We start from the raw sequence: 22022 nt of genomic DNA, 5'->3' as shown, positions 1-22022 counted from the left end.
CAGCTTTCATAGGTCGTTCTCACCTCCCGTAGGTAGTGCGAGGCGAACACTGAGTTACTCCTCCAAAAAGTAGCACTTAAAATGTCTTAAGAGCCATGTTTTTCTGAAAGGCTATTGAGGTCGAAATAGCCCTTACTTCGTGCGCATTAACTTTTAGTATCTTCAAGTCGCTGTCTTTGCAAGAAGCGTGCGCCTCTTTAATGGTGTTTCTTAAAAAGAATGCCAGTGCATTCTTGGACATGGGCATGTTTGGTCTCTTGACCGAACACCATAAGTTCTCCGCAGAACCTCGGCAATCCTTCGTTCTACGAATATACTCTCTAAGAGCCCTAACAGGACACAGGACTCTTTCTGGCTCTTGACCAATGATCTCTGCCATACCCTTGATCTCGAATGTTCTAGGCCACGGATTGGAAGGGTTTTCGTTTTTGGCCAGAAACGACATACTCAAAGAGCAGACTGCATTATGCCCTTTGAAACCGACGTGTTTGCTGATAGCCTGTATTTCGCTAACTCTCTTCGCCGTCGCCAGAGCAGTTAGGAATACAGTTTTCTTCGTCAAATCTCGTAGAGACGAAGAGGAAAGAGGTTCAAAGCGATTTGACATTAAATATTTGAGGACCACATCCAGGTTCCACGAAGGTAGCTTCGGTAGTGGTACCTTGGTCGTCTCGAAAGATCTCAATAGATCATGGAGATCCTTGTTGTTAGCGAGGTCAAGACCTCTATGGCAAAAAACTACAGATAGGACGCTTCTGTAGCCTTTAATCGTTGACACTGCCAACTTCAGATCTTGTTTCAGATAAAGCAAGAAGTCGGCGATCTGGCTCACAGAGGTAGTGGTAGAGGAAACTCCTTTTCTCTTACACCAACTTCTAAAGGCTGCCCACTTCGATTGGTAAACCGCAATTGATGATGGTCTCCTCGCGGTGGCGATAGCTTTAGCCACTGATTTCGAAAAACCTCTCGCTCTGGCCAACTTTTGGATAGTCTGAACGCAGTCAGACTCAGAGCGGAGAGGTTTTTGTGGTACCTCTCGAAGTGGGGCTGTTTGAGTAGATCTCTCCTTAACGGAAGAGATCTCGGATAATCCACTAGGTAGAACATCACCTCTGTGAACCAGATCGCTGCGGGCCAAAAGGGGGCGATTAAAGTCAACCTCGTCCCCTCCGATGCTGCAAATTTTCTCATCACCTCCCCCAGGATCTTGAAGGGGGGAAAAGCGTAGAGATCCAGGCTCGTCCAATCCCATAGAAGGCGTCTACTGCTACTGCTCCCGGGATCGAGAACCGGGGAGCAATACAGAGGAAGTCACAGAGGAAGTCTCGCCGTCCTTGATGGTTGCAAGATGTCCACTAAGGGGCATCCCCAAAGACCCCACAGTTCCTGGCATACTTCTTGATTGAGAGTCACTCTGTCGGCAATAACTGTCCTTGTCGACTGAGGAGATCTGCCCGGACGTTCTCGACTCCGGCAATGAATCTTGTCAATATTGTGACTCTCTCTCCTTTGCCCAAAGTAGGATCTCTTTCGCTAGAGAAAACAGGGAGCGAGAGTGTGTTCCTCCTTGTTTCTTCAAGTATGCCAGGGCTGTGGTGTTGTCCGAGTTGACTTGAACTACACGACGGGAGACTTTGTTCTGGAAGAACTGGAGCGCTAATTGAACCGCTGCCAGCTCTTTGAAGTTGATATGCCCAGGTTACCTGTTCCCCTCTCCAGGTACCTGCACTTCCTCCCCCCCTAGAGTTGCTCCCCACCCCGTGGATGACGCGTCGGAGAACAACACTAGGTCGGGTTCTGAAGCTTGAGGGATATGCCCTCTGACAGCTTCCACGGATCGAGCCACCATCTTAGATGGTTCTTCACCTCTTCCGAGATGCTTAATTTCATGTCGAAGTTGTCCTTTTCTGTCCAGCTGTCCGACAGAAAGAACTGAAGAGGTCGGAGGTGTAGCCTCCCCAGGGAAACAAACTTCTCCAGCGAGGAAATGGTCCCCAGCAGACTCATCCATTCCCTCACCGAGCATGAATCCTTCCCTAGAAAGGCCGACACTTTTTCTATGCCTTGTTGCTGACGTTCCTGGGACGGAAAAGCCCGAAAAGCCACTGAATCCATCTGAATCCCCAGATACACGATGGACTGTGTTGGGGTCAGATGTGACTTTTCGAAGTTCACCAGAAGTCCCAGGGACGCAGCTAAAGACAGAGTCGTTTGCAAGTCCTTCAGGCACCGGTCTGCGAGGAGGCTCGTATGAGCCAGTCGTCCAGGTAGAGCGAGATTCTGATGTGGAAGATGGAGCCACCTCGCCACGTTCTTCATTAAGATGGTGAAGATAAAAGGGGCCGTACTCAGTCCGAAACAAAGAGCCCTGAATTGAAAGACCTTCCCTTTCAATACGAACCGAAGGTACTTCATCGATTGGGGATGTATCGGGACGTGAAAGTAGGCGTCCTGGAGGTCGAGTGATACCATCCAATCTCCGGGTCTTAAGGCCCCCAGAACTGACTGAGGTGTCTCCATCTTGAACCTCTGCTTCTCTATAAAGAGGTTTAGACGACTTACATCCAAGACGGGCCGCCACCCTCCCGATTGTTTCGGTACAAGAAACAATCTGTTGTAAAATCCTGGCGTTGCCAGGGTCTAAAACCTGTTCCACTGCTCGTTCTCGAGCATCTGCTCGAGCAGGTCGAAAAGTATCTTTCGCTTTGTTAGAGGATACGATGGGGACAAGTCCCTGGGAGTGGAAGTCAACGGGGGCGGCTTTATGAAAGGGATCTTGTAACCCTTCTCTATGACGTCGAGAGACCAGGTGTCTGCCTCTCTTATTCTCCAGGCTTCTGCAAACAACTGCAGCCTGGCTCCTACCGGTGACTGAAGGCACGATCTCTCACTTCTTGCCCCTAGACTTGGAAGGGGCTCTACCTCTAGGAAGGCTTCTTCCTCGAGGAGACGATCTAGCGGAAGTCCCTCCACGAAAGGGCTTCTGCTTTCTAAACGGTTGGGTTCCTGACGACGTTGAAGGGCCAGCCGGACGTCTCGAAGACTGAGCCAACAGGTCTTGTGTGGCTTTCTCTTGCAGACTAACTGCCAGATCCTTCACCATAGCTTGCAAGGGAAGAGATGACTCGAGAAGGGAGCATACAAAAGTTCTGTCCTCTGTGCGGGAGAGACAGACTTAGCCGCGAAGTTGCAATAATGCGACCTTTTCTTAAGAACCCCTGCTGAAAAATGAGAGGCTAAACTCCTCTGAGCCATCCCTGACGGCCTTGTCCATGCATGACAATACACTGGACAGCTCCCCCAAGCTGATCGAGTCTGGCTTACGAGATTGGTTGTCTAAGGCTCCAAGACACCAGTCTAAGAAGTTGAATACCTCTAAGGACCTAAACAGTCCCTTCAAAAGATGGTCCAGTTCGGAAGTCGTCCAAGATACCTTAGCTGAGGCTAAAAGGGCCCTCCTTGAGGCATCAACCACGCTGGCGAAATCACCTTGAGCAGACGTAGGAACCTTCAATCCTAACTCCTCGCCTGTCTCATACCACATCCCTCCTTGCCTTACCGCTAAGTCTAGACGGAGGCAGGGCGAAAGTAGTCCTTCCTTTTGCTTTCCTAGACTCCATCGAGGCGTTAACCTTCCGGAAAGCTCTTCTAGTAGATAACGACGTCTTCATCTTCACGAAACCTGGAGACTTGCTTGTCTTCGACGACGAAAACTGAGAAGGAGGAGAAGGAGGAGCAGCAGGCTGAAAAGTATCGCCAAACGAATCACGAAAGTAGTCGTGCCAAAAAACTTGATAATCTGACGAAGCAGACGTAGCAGGTTGTTCTTCATCAACATCCTCCGAAGAACCGCTAAGTTCTCCTTCTTCCCTAACCGAGTGCAAGTCGGAAGGAAGAGGCAGAAGTCCTTTAGCTCCAAGTCTCCTATCCGAACGATGAAGAGAAGACGAGGGTAACGGATCCTTAACAGTCACAGGATCAGGAATCACCTTTAGAGGCGAACGTGCCAAAGTCTCGGGAACAACATCCGAGTGACAGCGAACATCCACATTCGCGTCCACAGAGGTCTTACTAGAACGTTCTACGAGCGTCCATCTGAGCGTCCAACGTAGCTTTCTCATCGAGCGTCCAAATCAGCGTCCGACCGAGCGTCCAGCGAAGCGTCCAACGGAGCGTCCATCAAAGAGACTCTTCTAACGTCCCGCGAAGCGTCCTTACGAACGTCCCGCGAAGAAACTTGATCAACTGCCCGACTAGCGTATCGTTGAGCGTCAACACTGTCATGTCGAAGAGGGGCCGAACGCATAGAAGTCCGTCCGACAGCTACAAAATCGTCGTCAGCAGAAGCGTCGAAGTCGGAACGCCGAGCGTCCTCTCTACGGGAAGAGAGAGGAGCATGCAGAGAACTCTCTCTAACCTGGCGTCTAACGTCACCTCTAGACGAACCCTGGGGAGCAAAACGACGTCTAGAGGGCGAAAAATCAGAAGACGGGGACGAAAAAGGAGCCGTTGGGAGAAGCCACTGCTTAGTTCTCTTGATAGGCAGTCCTATCGTCTTTCCTTCGACGAGGTACCGCCGTCTCCTTCTGCTTCAGTTAAAGCGTCCAATTGCCGCTGCATCGCAATGATGATCTCCGTCTGAGATGTCTCCTTACGCGGAGACGAGCTGCGCTTGTGAGAAGGAGAGGGGCGAGGGGACGCTTCTCTTCTCCAGGAACAGCCTTGGCTCTAGAGCGACTGGGGCGCTCGTGGGTGTCATCGTCGGATGACGTCCTAGACTTCTTCTGGGGCGGAAAAGCTACGCTTTCCGGAGAAGAATGCCACTCAGACAAAGCATGACGTGAAGCGTCAAGCTCTTGAAGAGTCCTCTTCAAAGGTCGCGAATCCGAACGAGATTCCCACCCCTTGCGCGGGGAGGACGCGTCGGAAGACGAGAAACAATCCTTCAGGATACGTGCTCGAGCACGCTCCTTAGCAGCCTGGGAAGCGTCCACAGGAACTGCTGAAGGGACGCCAGATCGGTGGGGGTTCCCCGTAACCCTCCTTCGGCCTTCGACATGCCCTCTCCCTGAGTCCTGGGAGTCCGGCAGAGGTCCCAGCCTAGAGGCGCTATAGGGCCGATCTGACGCCCCCTCCACTTCACTAGGGGCACTATCACTGCACTTATTTTGCCTGTTTTCAAGGGCAAGCACTTTAGATTCAAGCGTCTTCAATGAATCCAGAATAAGCGAAAGGGCATTACCCTCCGCAGACACCACTTGAGGGCCCGAAGGCAACACTACGGGGTTAGGAGACAAAATCTAAAGGAGGGTTAGAAGGGGATACATTAATACCCTGTCTGCTACCCGACTTACTCCTGGAGGAAGACCTCCTAATCCTATCACGTTCTAACTTATTTATGTAGGATTCATACGTCTTCCATTGTAAATCATCCAAGCTTTCACAACTCATTACAGCGCAAATCATATTTACACTCTTGCCCCCTACACCCTTTACACAACGTGTGAGGATCAACCAAGGCTTTAGGAAGCCTAACCTTGCATTCCACTTTCGAACACACCCTGGCGCTAGCCGAACTACATCCAGATATTTAAGGAAAAATCTAAGCCAAATTCAAAAAACAGTCCAAATCACGTATGCCAAGCTATCGATCCAATCAAAAAACCAAAAAGTCAAGAGGATACTCAAGCAATGAAAAGTTTTCCAAAATCCTGAGGCGGAGGTGTGTAAACAGATGTTTACGACACCGGCGACAGAAGAAATCTGATAGAAAATGGGAATGGTTCCTGATACCCGCCTCCCAGCGGCGGGAATGGGTACTAACCACCCTAACTCCCACTACGTGTGTCGTAAGTTTTAGAAATTCTGTCGGACTTCAGAGAATACAGCTATATATATATCTGACAGGTAAGTTTCATGAACAAAAGAGAAATTCTCGATGTTCTTAGAGATAAGATAGAGACTGATGGACTTATAGGTTAATAATTCGCTAAATCGAGAAAAGATCCTGTTAGGTGAGTCTTACGCTTCTGGCGCTTCTGGCTTGCGCCGGGATGGAGCTATTAAAACGTATTATAGTCCATCCAGGGACATCCTTCTGACATGAAAAGGATGTTTCCCATCAAACTCATCCATCTTCTCCTGAGCAAAAATAGATTCTAAAAAGATTATGCTGTCTTCATGCGTTTCTAAAAAGCATGAGATAATTATCTCATATCGTGCTCTGCCGTATAAGAATCCTTTATAAAGCTGCACATTTCAGGTAAACATCATTAATCTAGGAAACCTATGTAAGGATGTTAAGAAACTGTAGTCTACTTCGGTGTGTGCATATGACTTGACCATACCGTAGTCTAAAGGATGATTTTCTTTTACATTCTTTCTTTCCTCTGAGGCCGAGGGAGAATGGAAAAATTTCTATCTTTGTAATACAATTTAGTGTTAGACGAAGGAGATCCTAACAAGAAGCAAGGATCGAAGAGAATCATTCCAGATTCCTATTACATGGACATAAAGCTGTAATGAAACAGGTTGCTAAGGTTTTGTAATCTGAAAGACCTGCACCCTCCTTGACTTCCTAGTCTATTATGTCTTCCATCTCTTGTTCCAAATGTTGGTAGTAGAGAGGGAGTCACCTAAGGAGAGAGCCTCTCTTCACAAAGAGAGGGACTATTTCTCTGAAACAAACCCTCATGACAGAGATGAAGTCGCTTAGGCGAACATTAATTCCCTGTCATGAGAAGATTGTTCCAGTTAGAAAACTTCCCACAGTCACAGTCCATCCTGACATGGGCTACGGTCGCCTGTGCGACATCTTGTGTCCCTGTCAGGAAAATGAACTGATCTTGTGACAAATCTCAAAATAGGAGAGTCTTTGTGAAATCTATCTCCAAACACAAAGAAGCTTGAGATCCTGGCGCCTGGCGTCTGGCTGACGCTTGGTTGGAGCCTTGGCTCCTCGCATCTGGAAGACGCCTCGCGCCTGTATGACGCCTCTCGTCCGCCGAGCGTCCTGGCTGACGCTTCGCGCTTGGCTGACTGCTCACATCTGGAAGACGCCTCGCGCCTGGAAGACGTCTCGCACTCAACTGGCGTCCTGGCTGGCGCCAAAAACTTGGCTGGCGCCTAGTGCTTCGATGACGCTTCACGTCCGGAATAAGTCCTGGCTAGAGTCTCGCGTCTGGCTGATTCCACGCCTCTGTATGACGCCTCGCGCCTGGAAGACGCCTCACGTTTAGCTGGCGTCTTCTGTGCGACATCTTGTTTGGCATATGCCTCTCTCGCTCTCGAACTAGACCGAAAATCTTCCTCTACTTGTTTTAGAAGCCGAAGCTTCATGTCTGAAAGACGCCTCGTTTTTGGCAGGAGAGAGAGGACGAGACTTCTTGATTGGAAGAGAAACGTCCTTCTTACGAGGAGGATGTCTAGCCATAACTCCTACCAAGGAGGCTAGCTTCTCTTGAACAGCCAGTAGGATACTCTTAGAAGCTTCTCCCGCGCCCTCTTCAATGGGAGGGGAGGGAGACCTCGCAGGAGTACCATCCGCTACGTCCATATAGGGGGACGTCGACACAACATCACCTTGATCGAGGAGGGAGCTTCATCAGTGAAGCGCTCTGGCTCGAGTTCAAAGAAGGTTCTTCCAAAACCTTTTCAGGGGCTTGGAAAGATCCGAGTCTTTCACCTCTCATATAAGTGAAGGAGGAAGCAGAAGAAGAGAAACACTCTCGCAGGACGCTTTTTCTGAAGCGGTCCTGAGCAGTCTGTTGTGAGAAAGATAATATCTTGCATCTTCAAGAAAATTCTTCGTATATGAAACTTCTTTCTCCTTATCCACCAAGACTCTTGATAGGTGCCTCGTCCGAGTTCTCAGAGACTTCTAGCGGACGGGATTCCAGAAGGAAGGGGTCCTCTTTCCGAGAAGGACCCTCCTTAGTACTCCAACCAACGAAGATATCTGCTGTAGTAACTTTCCCAGGATCTTCGCAGCTACTTCTTACTTCTCCGTATCCGATCTAGGGGAAGGAGGATATACTTCCGTAATACTTTCCGGGATATAATCCAGTTACTTAAGAGATTTCTAAGAACTTTAGAAGGTCTCGAAAATTCGTCAGAACTTCCCCCTTTCCGATGAGGAATCGGATAACGAAATCACTATTATAGGATACCTTTCCAACGGTTATCCTTGGCAGTCTGGGACGCTACTACAGATCCTGCCGAGGGGACGCCCGACTGGAGGTGGTTCTCTGAAACCTCCTTACGGCTTTCGACATTCCTTCTCCTCTGGGTTTGTGAGCTTGGAAGAGGTCTAGGCCTGAGAGCGAGACAGAGCGATCGGGCGCACCCTCATTTTATTATAGGACGCCTTTCCAATGGCGAACTTGGCAGTCTGGGACGTGCTACAGAACCTGCCGAGGGGACGCCTGACCGGTGGGGATTCTCTATAACCTCCGTAAGGCTTTCGACTTTCCTTCTCCTCTGGGCATGGGAGCTTGGAAGAGGTCTAGGCCTGGGAGCGAGACAGAGCCGATCAGACGCACCCTCCACTGCAAAGGGGAACACTAAAATCACTTCTTACCTTTCAATAGCTCCTATTTTGAGCTACATTCCTTTGTCTTCAAATTGCAATATGAATTTGAAGATTCTGTGAAGTAAGAAGGAGATGAGGATACAACACTACTAGTATTGTTAATGCTCTAACTGCTCGTTAGTACGAGAGCTATAAAAACTTCTAAAGGAAGCGAAACTAATTCTATTTATTCTGACTTCCTCAAGAAGGAAGTTAGCTTAAACTTCCTCAATCAATTTTAACATTTACTACACGTTATTAATGAATAAATATTAAAATTTTCCTTTTGCAAACTATGTGAGTGTCTACCGAAAAGTTCGGTAGTTACACGTAAACAATTCTTCGAAATTTTCGAAGCCAAAGTTATTAAAACAAATTAATATGCGTATGCCGAACCAAAGACCCAGTACTTCCCTGCAAAAGATAGCCCAGAAGATCGATGGCGATGAAATCCAAAAATCAAGTCAGGAGGAACTGCAAACGTTGTTTACATTCCAAGCGACAGAGAAAAAATGATAGAAATCGGGAATGGTTCCTAATCCTGCCACCCAGGGCAGGACGGTAGATCACCTGACCTACCTGCAGCGTGTGCCGCGAAATTTGAATTTCTGTCGGGGACGACGGAGTCTTAGCTATGTATATATCTGACAGGTAAGTTGATTGTATGAAAATGTAACCATTATACGTATAAAGGTGGCCGGAGGTTGATTTTCATTTATGGGATAATAAGACTTCTGATGCTAAATCTGGTGCTTCAATCACCATTTGCACTTTTTTTTTCCACTATCCCACTCCCCTAGAGGTAAACATTACTGATACAATAAGATCGATGACAGGGAAGGAATGAGGGTGGAACCAGTTACACTTAGTGAAAGAGGGAGAAAAAGGATAGCTATGCATGATAAAGGAAAGAGAATTTGAAGAAGAATGGTTTAGCAGAAGATACTGTCAATACAAGCAGCTAGATAAGCTGCATTAAAAAAAACTGACCCCTTACATAAGGATAGCAGTGGGGATGACAAAGATGACTGTTTTCAAACTCTGCTTTAAGCATCCATTACACCAAAATGTTATAATCAATACTACTAAATTACTTGCTTTCCCAGACAGAAGTCAGACTCATCCCTAATCTAAAAATTTTGAGATAAAACTTACCATGCAGATGAGAAAATAAGAACCGAATTCCGTAAAAATGGGTCTGCATTTGATCAAGTGCTGCAAACAGCAGTATTTAATTAGCACATCTTTACCAGAAGTAAGACTCCCAAGATAACTTTGCTTACAAAACAACAAAATAAAATGAATCACACAACTTGCATCAGCATTACATAACAGCCAGATAAAATGAATCACACAACTTACATCTGCTTTCCAGAAAAAATAAGTCTTTGCTGTGGAGGAGGGATGCCTTCCTTCTCTTCTACTCTTTCCTTGATTCTTTCAACTTTATCTGTAGGCTCAATGTCAATCTCAATCTAGATGAAAAACAACAACCATACATTAGAAAACATATGATGGATTGGTGCACAATCACATAAAACCAAGGGCAACTTTAATTTCAATCTATCAAACAAGAAACTTCTCTGGGCAAGTCACGTTCTCTTTCATACATAGAGGCAACTTAGCCTCTGGAGATGAGTATATGTAATCCTCTAAGAGATACAGGTGCCAATCTTAAGCTAAAGCTTCTATAAACAAAATAAATTCATCGTAATGAGGTCTAAACACAGCCTGTTCTTCCCTTCCTAACCAGGATGTAGAAATTATTACACTAGCAAATACTATTTCATAATTGAAAAAAAAGAACATTCAGAAGGGTTTTCAGAAAATATGGCCCCACCCTCATACCTGAGATAACCTCTTACAGATATCTGTGCAAACTATACACATGTTCATGCCATGCCCAGAGAGAGAGAGAGAGAGAGAGAGAGAGAGAGAGAGAGAGAGAGAGAGAGAGAGAGAGAGAGAGAAATGCAAAGTATACTCTTCTTGTCTCTTGATTATAAAATACGTAAGAACACTCTCTAAAGAGCAACTACTGCAGACACTTTGAATCAAAATAAGTAAAAGTACTCGGATCTGTTAAAATACATCAAATATGCAGTAGTAGACTTAGATCACAAAGTAAGAATTATGGGAACATGCTTTCCCAGAAATTTTATTTAAATCATCATTTTGACAATTTGGTGCATCTTCATATACAAAATTGGAGCTGTACTGCCATTTTATTTATTATAATAACCAGGTAAATTGCTAGCTGATGTAAATTTATGAGGGCAGATAACAGGGAAATTTCCAAGATATACGTCCAATATGATACACAATCTTATAAAAATTCACATCTAATAATGGAACCATTTACAGTTCTGGCAAATGATTTTAATTATCTTGCACGCTTATTAAATCCTACAATGGAATATTTCCCTGATTCTAATGTACATACCTCTTTGCCAGTCAGGGTCTGCAAAAAAAAGAAAAAAAAGAGAAGAAAGGCATTAAAATGGGAGCAATTTGTGAAATAATTTATTTGAAAACAGAGAAGATAACTGAATAATGCTTTGTTATCTTCTGTATGGATTTCAATTATATAATCAATATTTCAAAAGTCCCCAAACTCTTATCATTTGTATTTGACAGTTCAACATATTAAATATTGTACAGCAGCCTCCCATCTTACCAGATGCTTCAGGAGTCTAGCCTTCTGTTAAGTAACAATGAACAAATCTATATCCTAAACAAATCATATATCCTACACTTGAACATTAAAATATCCCATTGCTAACACAATTACATGTGATGTCCAAAGTAAGATGAAACACACCTTAAACATTTCAGGAACTTATCTACAAAATGCACAACTTCCAAAAAGATAGCCTAGCAAAACCCATCACAATAACACAATAATGTAACTGTAAGTAAGAGAAAGGGAGATAATAAAAATACAAGTGCTACCTCTAGGAATGTCACTAATTAACATCTTGTGTGTGTATGACATACAGCTCAACATCAACCTCACCCTGTATTTCTTCATTTGAGGAGGGACTGGATCCCAATAAGTGAGCATCTCATTTATTTCTGTCTTCAATTATTTCCTTAATTTGACAGACCATATTGTAAGAATCACTATTTCATGAATGTGGGACATTACAGATATTCTATGTTGGTGAATATCATGCTGCACGGATGCTGCACGGAAGAAATTACAAACTTCTCAGGAGTATTGGTAGTTGTTACCCTACCAGTGAAAAAAGTGGCGGGTGTATCAGAAGAATTTGAGATAAATGTAGTGGTGCATCAAGGATCACAGCTGAACCCTTTGCTATATATTAGAGTGGGCTCTAATAAATGCAGCAACAGAATACACAAAATGGGGACATATGGAGGCATATGAGTGGCTGAAATATGTTATTGTTATAATACAATTAAGTTTGTTCATACTTACCTGGCAGATATATATATAGCTGTACTTCTGACGTCCGACAGAATTTCAAAACTCGCGGCACACGTAGTGGGGCGGCCAGGTGGTAGTACCCATTCCCGCCGCTGGGAGGCGGATATCAGGAACCATTCCCATTTTCTATTCATATTTATTCATGACCCTTGTCTCCTGAGGGGAGGAGGGTGGGCACTCTAATTATATATATCTGCCAGGTAAGTATGAACAAACTTAATTGTATTATAACAATAACATTTTGTTCATGAAACTTACCTGTCAGATATATATATAGCTGAATCCCACCTTCGGATGGTGGGTAGAGACAGACTAGGATTTTTAGGAAACTTAAATTAAATAAAAGATTAACTTATTGGTTCCTTACCTGATAGCAAAGTAGACTCTGTGATTACTGTCACTTAAAGCCTGCTTATGCTTTTATCAGAGTTGCCAGCCAGGTTTGGACCTGTAGTGCTGGTGCACTCTGGATGCTCTGTCAACGGGGACGTGACCACAATGTGACAAGATCATCTAGCCAAACATATGGCAGTAACACAGCAACCGACCACCACCTGACCAACTAACCAAAAAACCCCTGACATTAACACTAAGGAATGGGAGATTTCCACAGAAGATCTCACCATCAACCAAAAAACACAATAAAACTAACCTAACTAAGCTAAGGGATAGGGAGAGAGCTACCTTCAGCCCCCAAAACTGTGTCTGCCGAAATGTAAGGCCCCAAAGAACTACAGTTCTCGTAAATCGTTCTCACATCCCGGAGGTAATGTGAGGCGAATACGGAATTGCTCCTCCAGAAGGTGCTATCAAGAATATCTTTGATAGACATATTCCTTTGGAAGGCAAGAGAAGTAGCTACGGCTCTGACCTCGTGAGCTTTCACTTTAAAGAGGCTCAAATCAGTCTTCTGGCAAGATGAATGATGAGCCTCTTTAATGACGTCCCTCAAGAAGAAAGCAACAGCATTCTTCGACAACGGCAAATCTGGTCTCTTCACCGAGCACCAGAGATTACCTGAGGGACCTCTTATCTCTTTAGTCCTATTCACATAGAACTTGAGAGCCCTGACAGGGCACAGGGCTCTCTCTGGTTCTTGACCCACGAGACTCGATATTCCTTTGATTTCAAGCTCTTTGGCCAAGGATTAGACGGGTTCTCGTTCTTAGCCAAGAAAGATGGGTTCAACGAGCAGACAGCGTTGTCTCCCTTGAAGCCCACTAGGCTACTGAACGCTTGGATTTCACTAACTCTCTTCGCCGTCGCCAGAGAAGCTAGGAAAAGCGTTTTTCTCGTCAAGTCCCTTAGAGAAGCTTCATGGAGAGGCTCAAAGGGACTTAGCATCAGATGTTTCAAAACCACATCTAGATTCCATGAGGGCGGTCTTGCCTGTGGAATCTTGGTGGTTTCGAACGACCTTAAGAGATCGTGCAGATCCTTATTGTCCGAGAGGTCCAGTCCTCTGTGGCGAAAAACGGCAGACAACATACTCCTATAACCCTTGATTGTAGGAACTGTCAATTTCTGCACATTTCTTAGATAGAGTAAGAAATCTGCTATCTGATTCACAGAGGTCGTGGAAGAGGAAATTCCTTCCTTTTTGCACCATGCCCTGAAGGAGGACCACTTAGACTGGTAGACAGCTCTTGAAGAGGCTCTTCGAGCATTAGCGATTGCTCTCGCAGCTGCCTTTGAAAAGCCTCTCGCTCTGGCCAACTTTTCGATAGTCTGAACGCAGTCAGAGCCAGAGCGGAGAGGTTTTGGTGAAACCTTTTGAAGTGAGGCTGTCTGAGTAGATCTCTCCTCCAGGGCAACGTTCTTGGGAAGTCCACAAGGAATGTCATGACCTCTGTGAACCACTCTCTTGCTGGCCACATTGGGGCAATCAGAGTCAACCTTGTCCCTTCTGAAGCTGCGAACTTCCTCATTACGTCCCCCATGATCTTGAATGGGGGAAAGGCGTAAAGATCCAGGTCTGTCCAGTTCCAGAGCAACGCGTCCACTGCAATTGCCCCTGGATCCAGAACCGGGGAGCAATACAGAGGAAGCCTCTTCGTCCTTGATGTAGCGAACAGGTCTACTAGAGGACGTCCCCACAATCTCCATAATTGTTGACAGACTTCCTGGTGCAAGGTCCATTCTGTTGGTAGAATCTGATTTCGTCGACTGAGAAGGTCCGCCCTGACATTCTGAACCCCTGCCACGAATCTTGTCAGGATCTTGATGCGCCTTGCGTCTGCCCAAAGCAGAACTTCCTTCGCCAGGAGAAAAAGGGATCTGGAGTGAGTTCCTCCCTGATTCTTTAGATACGCAAGGGCTGTGGTACTGTCTGAGTTGACTTGAACAACCTTGCTTGACAGTTTGTCTTCGAAGAACTGCAGCGACAGGAATATCGCTGCCAGTTCCTTTACATTGATGTGCCAGGCTACCTGTTCCCCTCTCCAGGAGCCTGACACTTCCTCCCCCCCTAGTGTTGCTCCCCAACCGGAATGGAAGCGTCTGAGAACAACACTAGGTCGGGGCTCAGAAGATTTAAGGAGAAGCCCTCTCGTAACTTCTGAGGGTCGAGCCACCATCTTAAGTGGACTTTTAGCTTGTTGGAGATCCTTAGGATCGCATTCAGGTCCTCTTTCGACGTCCATTCTTCCGCAAGGAAAAATTGAAGAGGCCTGAGGTGCAGTCTTCCCAGCGAGACAAACTTTTCTAGCGAGGAAATGGTGCCCAGCAGACTCATCCACTCCCTCACCGAACAAGCTTCTCTCTCTAGGAAGGCTGCGACTTTCTCTAACCCCAGTCGCTGACGTTCCTGGGATGGAAACGCCCGAAAAGCCACTGAATCCATCTGAATCCCCAGATACACGATGGACTGTGTCGGGGTCAGATGCGACTTTTCGGAGTTGACCAAAAGACCCAGAGACTTTGCTAGGCTAACGTAAACTGAAGGTCCTTCAGACACTTCTGCCTCGACGACGCTCTGATCAGCCAATCGTCGAGGTATAGGGATATCCTGATCCCTGACGAATGGAGCCACTTCGCTACATTCCTCATTATCATTGTGAAAACCATCGGGGCCGTGCTGAGACCGAAACAAAGGGCTCTGAATTGCCAAACCCTGTTGTCTAAGACGAATCTCAGGTACTTCCTTGAAAGAGGGTGGACGGGGACGTGGAAGTACGCGTCCTGCAGGTCCAGAGACACCATCCAGTCGCCAGGTCTCAAGGCTCCCAGCACCGACTGAGGCGTCTCCATTTTGAATTTGATCTTTTCTACAAAAGAGTGAGCCTGCTCACATCCAGGACCGGGCGCCAACCTGACGACTGGGGGGCTTCGGCACTAGGAAAATCCTGTTGTAGAAGCCCGGTGACTCCAGGTCCAAGACTTGTTCCACCGCTCTTTTTTCGACCATCTGGTCTAACAGATCGAAATGAATACTTTTCTTCTCTCCCTGATAAGATGGAGAGAGGTCTCTGGGAGTTGATGTTAAAGGAGGAGGATGTAAAAAGGGGATCTTGTACCCCCGCTCTACTATCTTGAGAGTCCAAGGATCCGCCCCTCTCTGCCTCCAAGCCTCCGCAAAGAATTCCAGTCTGGCCCCGACTGGCGTCTGAAGGACGAGATCTTCATTTGGTGGTTTTGGGTTTGAATGAAGCTCTTCCTCTCGAAAAACCTCTCCCTCGAGGAGCTGCTCTCGAGGGGGGTGCCCCGCGAAAGGGTTTGACTTTCTTCGGGGGTTTGCTGAATGCCGAAGTGGAAGGAACTGCTGGACGTCTTGAAGACTGTACCAAGAGGTCCTGGGTCGCCTTCTCTTGCAAACTCTTTGCAAGATCCTTTACCATAGCCTGGGGGAAGAGATGGTCCGAAAGAGGCGCAAAGAGCAATTCCGCTTTCTGAGCGAGAGATACCGACTTAGCGGTAAAATTGCAAAGAAGAGCTCTTTTCTTCAGGAAAGCAGTTCCAAAATGAGAAACTAGCTCCTCGAACCATCCCTGACGGCCTTGTCCATACATGACAACACGCTGGACAGCTCCCCCAGACTGAGAGAATCAGGACTTCTAACTGAAGGTCTAAAACTCCCAGACACCAGTCTAGGAAATTAAAGACATTTAGGGTGCGAAGCAGTCCCTTCAAGTGGTGGTCCGTCTCCACAGGAGTCCAGGACACCTTAGCAGACGATAAGAGAGACCTCCTCTGAGCGTCCACTAAACTGGAGAAGTCACCCAGAGCGGACGAAGGAACCTTTACTCCCACGTCCTCCTTGGTTTCATACCAAATTCCTCCTTTCCCGGCGAGTCTAGAGGGCGGATGGGCGAAAGTGGTCTTGCCCTGATCCTTCCTTCTAGACATAAAGTCTTGAAGCTTCTTAAAAGCCCTCTTGGTCGACAGCGATGTCTTCATCTCGACGAATTCAGGGGTCTTAACGGTCTTGGAAGACGAAAGTTGAGAGGGAGGAGACCTAGGGGCTGCCGGCTGGAACTTCTCCCCGAAGGATGAACGTAACAGCCTGACAAGAACCTTGTAGTCCGAGACAGCTGAAGCTACCGGCTGTTCTTCTTCGACGGAACTCCCTGGACTACTAAGTTCCCCTTCCTCCCTAAGAGGAACTGGAGAACGTCCATCAGGAGAGGGAGTACGTCCAGCAGTCTCAATCCTGAACAATGACTTCCGTTGGTTGGAAGTACCCGCTACAGGTACGGAATCGCCCTTACGGTCGATCCTTAGAAGGACGGACATCTTGTGAAAGAGGAGCGTCCTTAGAAAGCAACGGGAACTGTCTTAACAGACACGTCCCTACGAGAGGAAGCGCGAGCTTCCTGACGAGAGGCGCCAAAAGCGTCCTGCTTAGCCAAGCAAGCGTCCAGCTGAGCGTCCTCAAAAGCGTCCTGCCTCGCTCGAAAAGCGATCCTGCTCGAACGGCGAGCGTCCTGAGGAGCGTCCTCAAAGGCGTCCTGTCGATAACTCAAAGCGTCCTGCTTCGAACGCCGAGCGTCCTGCCGAGCGTCCTCAAAGCGCCTTGTAGAGAGCGCAAAGCGTCCTGCTTAGAACGCCGAGCCGTCCTGCCGAGCGTCCTCAACAGCTCCCTGCCAAGAGCGCAAACGCGTCCTGCTTCGAACGCCGAGCGTCCTGGCGAGCGTCCTCTCCTGAGAGAGCGAAAGATCTACTCGGAGAACGAGAACGGTGACGATCCGGAGGAGGAGAGAGAGACGAGTGAGACGAGAGAGAATGAGACTGCTTCGTCCTCTTGACGGGCAGCCGAACGTCCTTCCTACGCTTAGGCTCGACTGCTGCTGGGCGAGTCCTCTGAGCCATCAGCGACGTAATCTGGTCCTGAAGGGACACTAGGATATCCTTCGTAGGTGACGAAGGAGCATAAGAAGGGGCAGGACTGAGCCTGCGAGAAGGCGAGGGGCGAGGGGACACCTCCTTCCTTCTAGCAGGTACAGCTATCTGCCTCTCAGGTGAACACGCCTGTGCGTGGAAACCAACGTCCTCGTCGGTAGAAAGCCTCCCTCTCTTCTGAGGAGGAAAGGCGTCATAAGCATCCCTCTGACGAAAGCGGAGACATAGGACGTGAAGCGTCCTCAAAGCGAAAGGTCCTTTTCAACGGACGCGAGTCTCTCCGAGCGCTCCAACCCCTTGCGCGGGGAGGACGCTTCGGAGGACGAAAAGCAATCTTTCAGGACACGCGCTCGTGCGCGCTCTTGGCAGCCTGGGATTTAGCAACAAGGCCTGCCGAAGGGACGCCAGATCGGTGGGGAGCCCCCGTAACCCTCTTGCGGCTTTCGACATACCCACTCCCTGAGTCCTGGGAGTCCGATAGAGGTCTAGGCCTAGAGGCATTATGGGGCCGATCTGACGCCCCCTCCACAAACACTAGGGGCACTAACACAAACTTTCACAGGGCCAGTTTCTAGGGCCAAAACTTTAGATTCGAGAGCGCGAATAGACTCAAGAATCAGAGAAAGGGTGTTACCTTCTCCAGACACAGCACTGGGGCCCGAAGGCAACAAACAGGATTAGGTTGTTGAGCAAAATCTACTGGTGTTAGAGGAGGAGAAATGTTACTTTCCTTACCTTTAGTAGAACTGCCCTTGGAGGAAGACCTCCTGACTCTATCGCGCTCCAATTTACGTCGATAGGTCTCATACATCTTCCATTTATCATCATCCAAATCCTTGCATTCATTGCACCGATCATCAACCAAGCAAACATGCCCCCTGCAATCCATACAAACTGTGTGAGGATCAACTGAAGGTTTAAGAAGCCTCACCTTACATTCACTCCTCACACACACTCTGAAACTTCCAGTACTTGATCCCGACATCATGTACACAGAAAAGCCAATCCAAAATCAAAAACCAATCCACTATTACGCGTGCCAATCCAACAATCCAGAAGTCGATACCAAAAGTCAATCCAGATAATATTATCTTTAATGACGTCCCTCAAGCGAGATAATCAAAAATCCTAGACGGAGGTACTGTAAACAGTTGTTTGCAGCACCGGCGACAGAAAAAATATGAATAGAAAATGGGAATGGTTCCTGATATCCGCCTCCCAGCGGCAGGAATGGGTACTACCACCTGGCCGCCCCACTACGTGTGCCGCGAGTTTTGAAATTCTGTCGGACGTCAGAAATACAGCTATATATATATCTGACAGGTAAGTTTCATGAACAAACCATGTATTCTAGCAAATATTAAGTGTGTTTACATATCCGTAAGAAGTTACCAGTGCCAGTCATGTCCGAACGTAGAAGTAACAGCGCATGTTAACGAAATGATCGCTAAAATGGTAGCATTACAATGCTTGCTTACAGAACTCGCCTTAGGTTAGGGTAGTTCGTTTAATTAGGTCGCAATCACTGTTTCCATACCATACTGGTGGGTCCAGGGGGGTGAAGCCCCCTGGCCAGGTTACGGCACGCGACCTAAGTGTGGTTAGGTTCGTTCCTTTAGTTACGTCGCAATCACGGTTACCATATCATACTGGGGGGTCCAGGGGGGCAAAGCCCCCGGCCAGGTAAGGGCACGCGCCCTAAGTATGGTTAGGTTGGTTCTTTTGGTTAAGATCAGTTCAGTTGGCCAGGTAGCGCATCTCATGCCTGAACGTTCTCTTAGGCTAACAGCGCATATGTTCGGTCTACGAATGTTGAGTAGGGGGACAGTTTAGTTACCTAGGCCACTCATCTCATGAACCGATTAACTAGTAGCAGGCGATAACCTTGGCCAACTAAACTGAGTAGGGGGGACAGTTTAGTTAACCTGACCGAACGGGAAACGAATGTAGAGTAGGGGGTCATCCACACAGCTAGGTATTTCATGATTTTCCTAGTGTTCATTGTCGTCGTCTGTGTATTCCCCTACCCAAAAACCCCGGTTTCCCAATAGGTAGGTCCCCCATTACCGTTTAAAGGAACTTTTACCCTTTCTCATGTGTTCTCCCCCCACCCAAAAACCCTGGTTCCCAACAAGGTCCCCCATTACCGTTTTTATAGGTTTTTGGGTTTTATATTATACTACACAGGTTTTCGAAACTATAGCGCCAAAACAAACGGCTCCCATCTTGTTTGTATTTGTCCGCCGATTACCTAGCAGACGAAACCCGTGGCCAACTAAACTGTAGGCGCACCCAAATGTATTTCGCCATGTTTAGTATGAGCCCCTGTGGGTTAATTATAGTCGTACGAATAAATAGTACTTAAAATTCTTGTTCAGGAGGTAAAACTCCATAAAAAAACCGCAACTGTCACAGTTGAGGCTGCCGTGGAATACTAGTAGGCTAATATAGATCTACCTACTTTTGAAAGATGTATCCCTCAGGAGAGGTGGAACATACATCCTGCCTATGTGAACTGTTTAGAGAGACTGAGTTTCCAGCCCCGTGATTGGCTTATCAACAGCCAATCAGGAGCGTCGTAAGGGACTGGCCTGGGCATCAAATGCACCGATGATGTGAATCTACTACTAAGTAGTAGGTGCCTACTATAGGACCCAAGAGGTCATCCAGCCCTAAAGAGTAAATTCATAGTACCTAAAGGCTAACTGGTAAACTGTTCTGCAAGAAAGTTGAGTAAAGCAATTATTTACAATAGGTACGAAAGTCAAGATGTCGTGACGTCATAATACAGGACTTAAAAGAACGTTCTAATTCCAAAAAATAATTACTTAAATTTGAGTCAGAATCGAGTTACTTTTTCAATAACGAATATTTTCAAATTAATCATCATAAATATGTAAAATATTGATGTTTTACTATTTATTTAAAAAATTATCGAAGTGTACACTTCGTCGTCGTCTTCTACAAAACAGTTGTTTACTCGGTGAGGAAAAGTTTTCCGATTGATGTGATGAAAGTGCCCCAGCGTCTGTGGGTACAAGTGGTGTGCAGATTTATCACAGGAAATGGTTAGTTTATTGACACAAGCTACTCTGTAAACATTGAGATGGCGTCAATCTTCTAAATACTTCGAGTTGTAAGTAAAAATGTTGAACACGTTTTGGTGAGATTTGCACTACGTTTGACACCGTTTTCACTACCCTCTGTTTAAATCTTAAAATTTGGCCTTAATTTCTAACTTTGGAGAAAATACTTACTTCAAAAGGAGAGTAGAGGTCTTTAGCTCCGTTTCTCACCAACAACAAGTCGCGTCTGATGCCCATCTCCGATGTCAGGACGCATTATAGCTAATGTACTCTTTTTGGGATTGCCCAAGCTGATGACCTACGGTTTTTTACCCTAGCCTAGGTATGTCTGCAAGGTGGCCAGAGGAAAACCTCACAGTTGCACTGCAATTGTTAGGAAAGGGTGGATAGTAAGGTGGAAGAAAGAAAGACAACATGAAAGGAGGTACAGCAAAGGGAATGTAAGGGGTTGCAGCCATTCTGTAGGCTAGGCCTAAGCTAGCCTCTGCTATGGATGCCACTAATATGTAAATTATACCAATGTTAAATTAGGCCTAACCATAGGATTTCACGTCAATTCTAATCATAACATGCTCGTCGTTTACTAAGAATAGCGGCCCCAACATGACAATTGCTTTGCCTACTGCATGAAGCACTGACATAACCGACCGTCGACCTCATAGCTCAATTCCGCAACCCCAAAGCACCAAATATTTCAGTTGAATGACTAGGCTATATCTATGGCACCACCCAATTCATTGCGATGAATTTAGCCGAACACAGTCACTATTACCTTAACTTTGATCAGCATTTTGAATCTGTAGTGAATTCAATTTGACGAAGTCAGGAGTTTACGAGTGGTGGTGTCGTACAGTAACCTAAAGATTCCGTGAGTTGACGGTCTCCGTGGGGTAAAGGTTGTACTTTGAAGTACAACCTTAGGTGTTCGATTTCTAGGATGAGTTCATTTGATAGTGTTTTTTATCAACTTAGTGGTAAAAATTTCGAGAATAACACTCGATTTTGTTATTGTATGTCAGTTGCCATTGGATGAGTAAAGAATGTTCTAGAACTGCTGATGGTTCTTAATAAGAACTTTATCGTCAGCAAAAGTTTCCGTCAAAATTGTTAGCGATGGAATGCCAAATGAAAATCTTTATGCACAAAAAGATCAATGCCACATCAATCTCTCGTTTAAAAGGGGAGCACGGCCGTACAAATTTAAGAAGGGCATTTATCTAGATTTCAATATCAAATCTAAATCACTGCAAAGAGCATAATGTAGTTAAAAATATATGTTAATTCATTATGCACGATCATAGGACGAAAATGTAGTAAGTTTCAGATTTCGAATCTGGTTGTAAGGACCTTCTTTACCCACTAATCATGTTATCTCGTCTAGATTGTAAAGACTTGTGTCAAGACCTTCTTTAACCACTAATCACAACTTGTATATCATCTAGCTAAGCAGCAAAAATTGCATATATATGTTTGTATATAAAATTTACTGGCCTTTCCGCCGATATATAATTCATCAATGTATGTCCATTATATTTTTGTTATGTTATTACCATTTTATTAGCTGCTAAGAAACACAAAT

At 46.2% G+C, this 22022-nt stretch overlaps 1 protein-coding gene across 2 annotated transcripts in view; it reads right to left on the bottom strand.

Annotated features, from left to right (window-relative positions):
* The window catches only part of LOC135210976 (NEDD8), a 54533-nt gene extending 33179 nt beyond the window's left edge, over positions 1-21354 (bottom strand). Inside the window, exons 1-3 of one of the 2 annotated variants that reach the window (XM_064243970.1) lie at positions 21216-21354; positions 11013-11030; positions 9932-10044 (exon numbers count right to left, since the gene is read on the bottom strand). In XM_064243970.1, the coding sequence (XP_064100040.1) occupies positions 9932-10044; positions 11013-11030; positions 21216-21233 (149 nt within the window). In that variant the 5' untranslated portion in view covers positions 21234-21354. Of the gene's footprint in view, positions 1-9931; positions 10045-11012; positions 11031-20614; positions 20779-21215 lie in introns of those variants that run through there. The other variant, XM_064243969.1, reaches the window with a different exon arrangement.
* Between the last annotated feature and the right edge of the window lie 668 nt (positions 21355-22022).

The sequence above is a fragment of the Macrobrachium nipponense genome, chromosome 4 (genome assembly GCF_015104395.2).
Source record: "Macrobrachium nipponense isolate FS-2020 chromosome 4, ASM1510439v2, whole genome shotgun sequence".
Classification (NCBI taxonomy): Eukaryota; Metazoa; Arthropoda; class Malacostraca; order Decapoda; family Palaemonidae; genus Macrobrachium; species Macrobrachium nipponense.
Note: the sequence above shows the minus strand (reverse complement) of the source record. Positions and strands in the feature narration are given on the sequence as shown.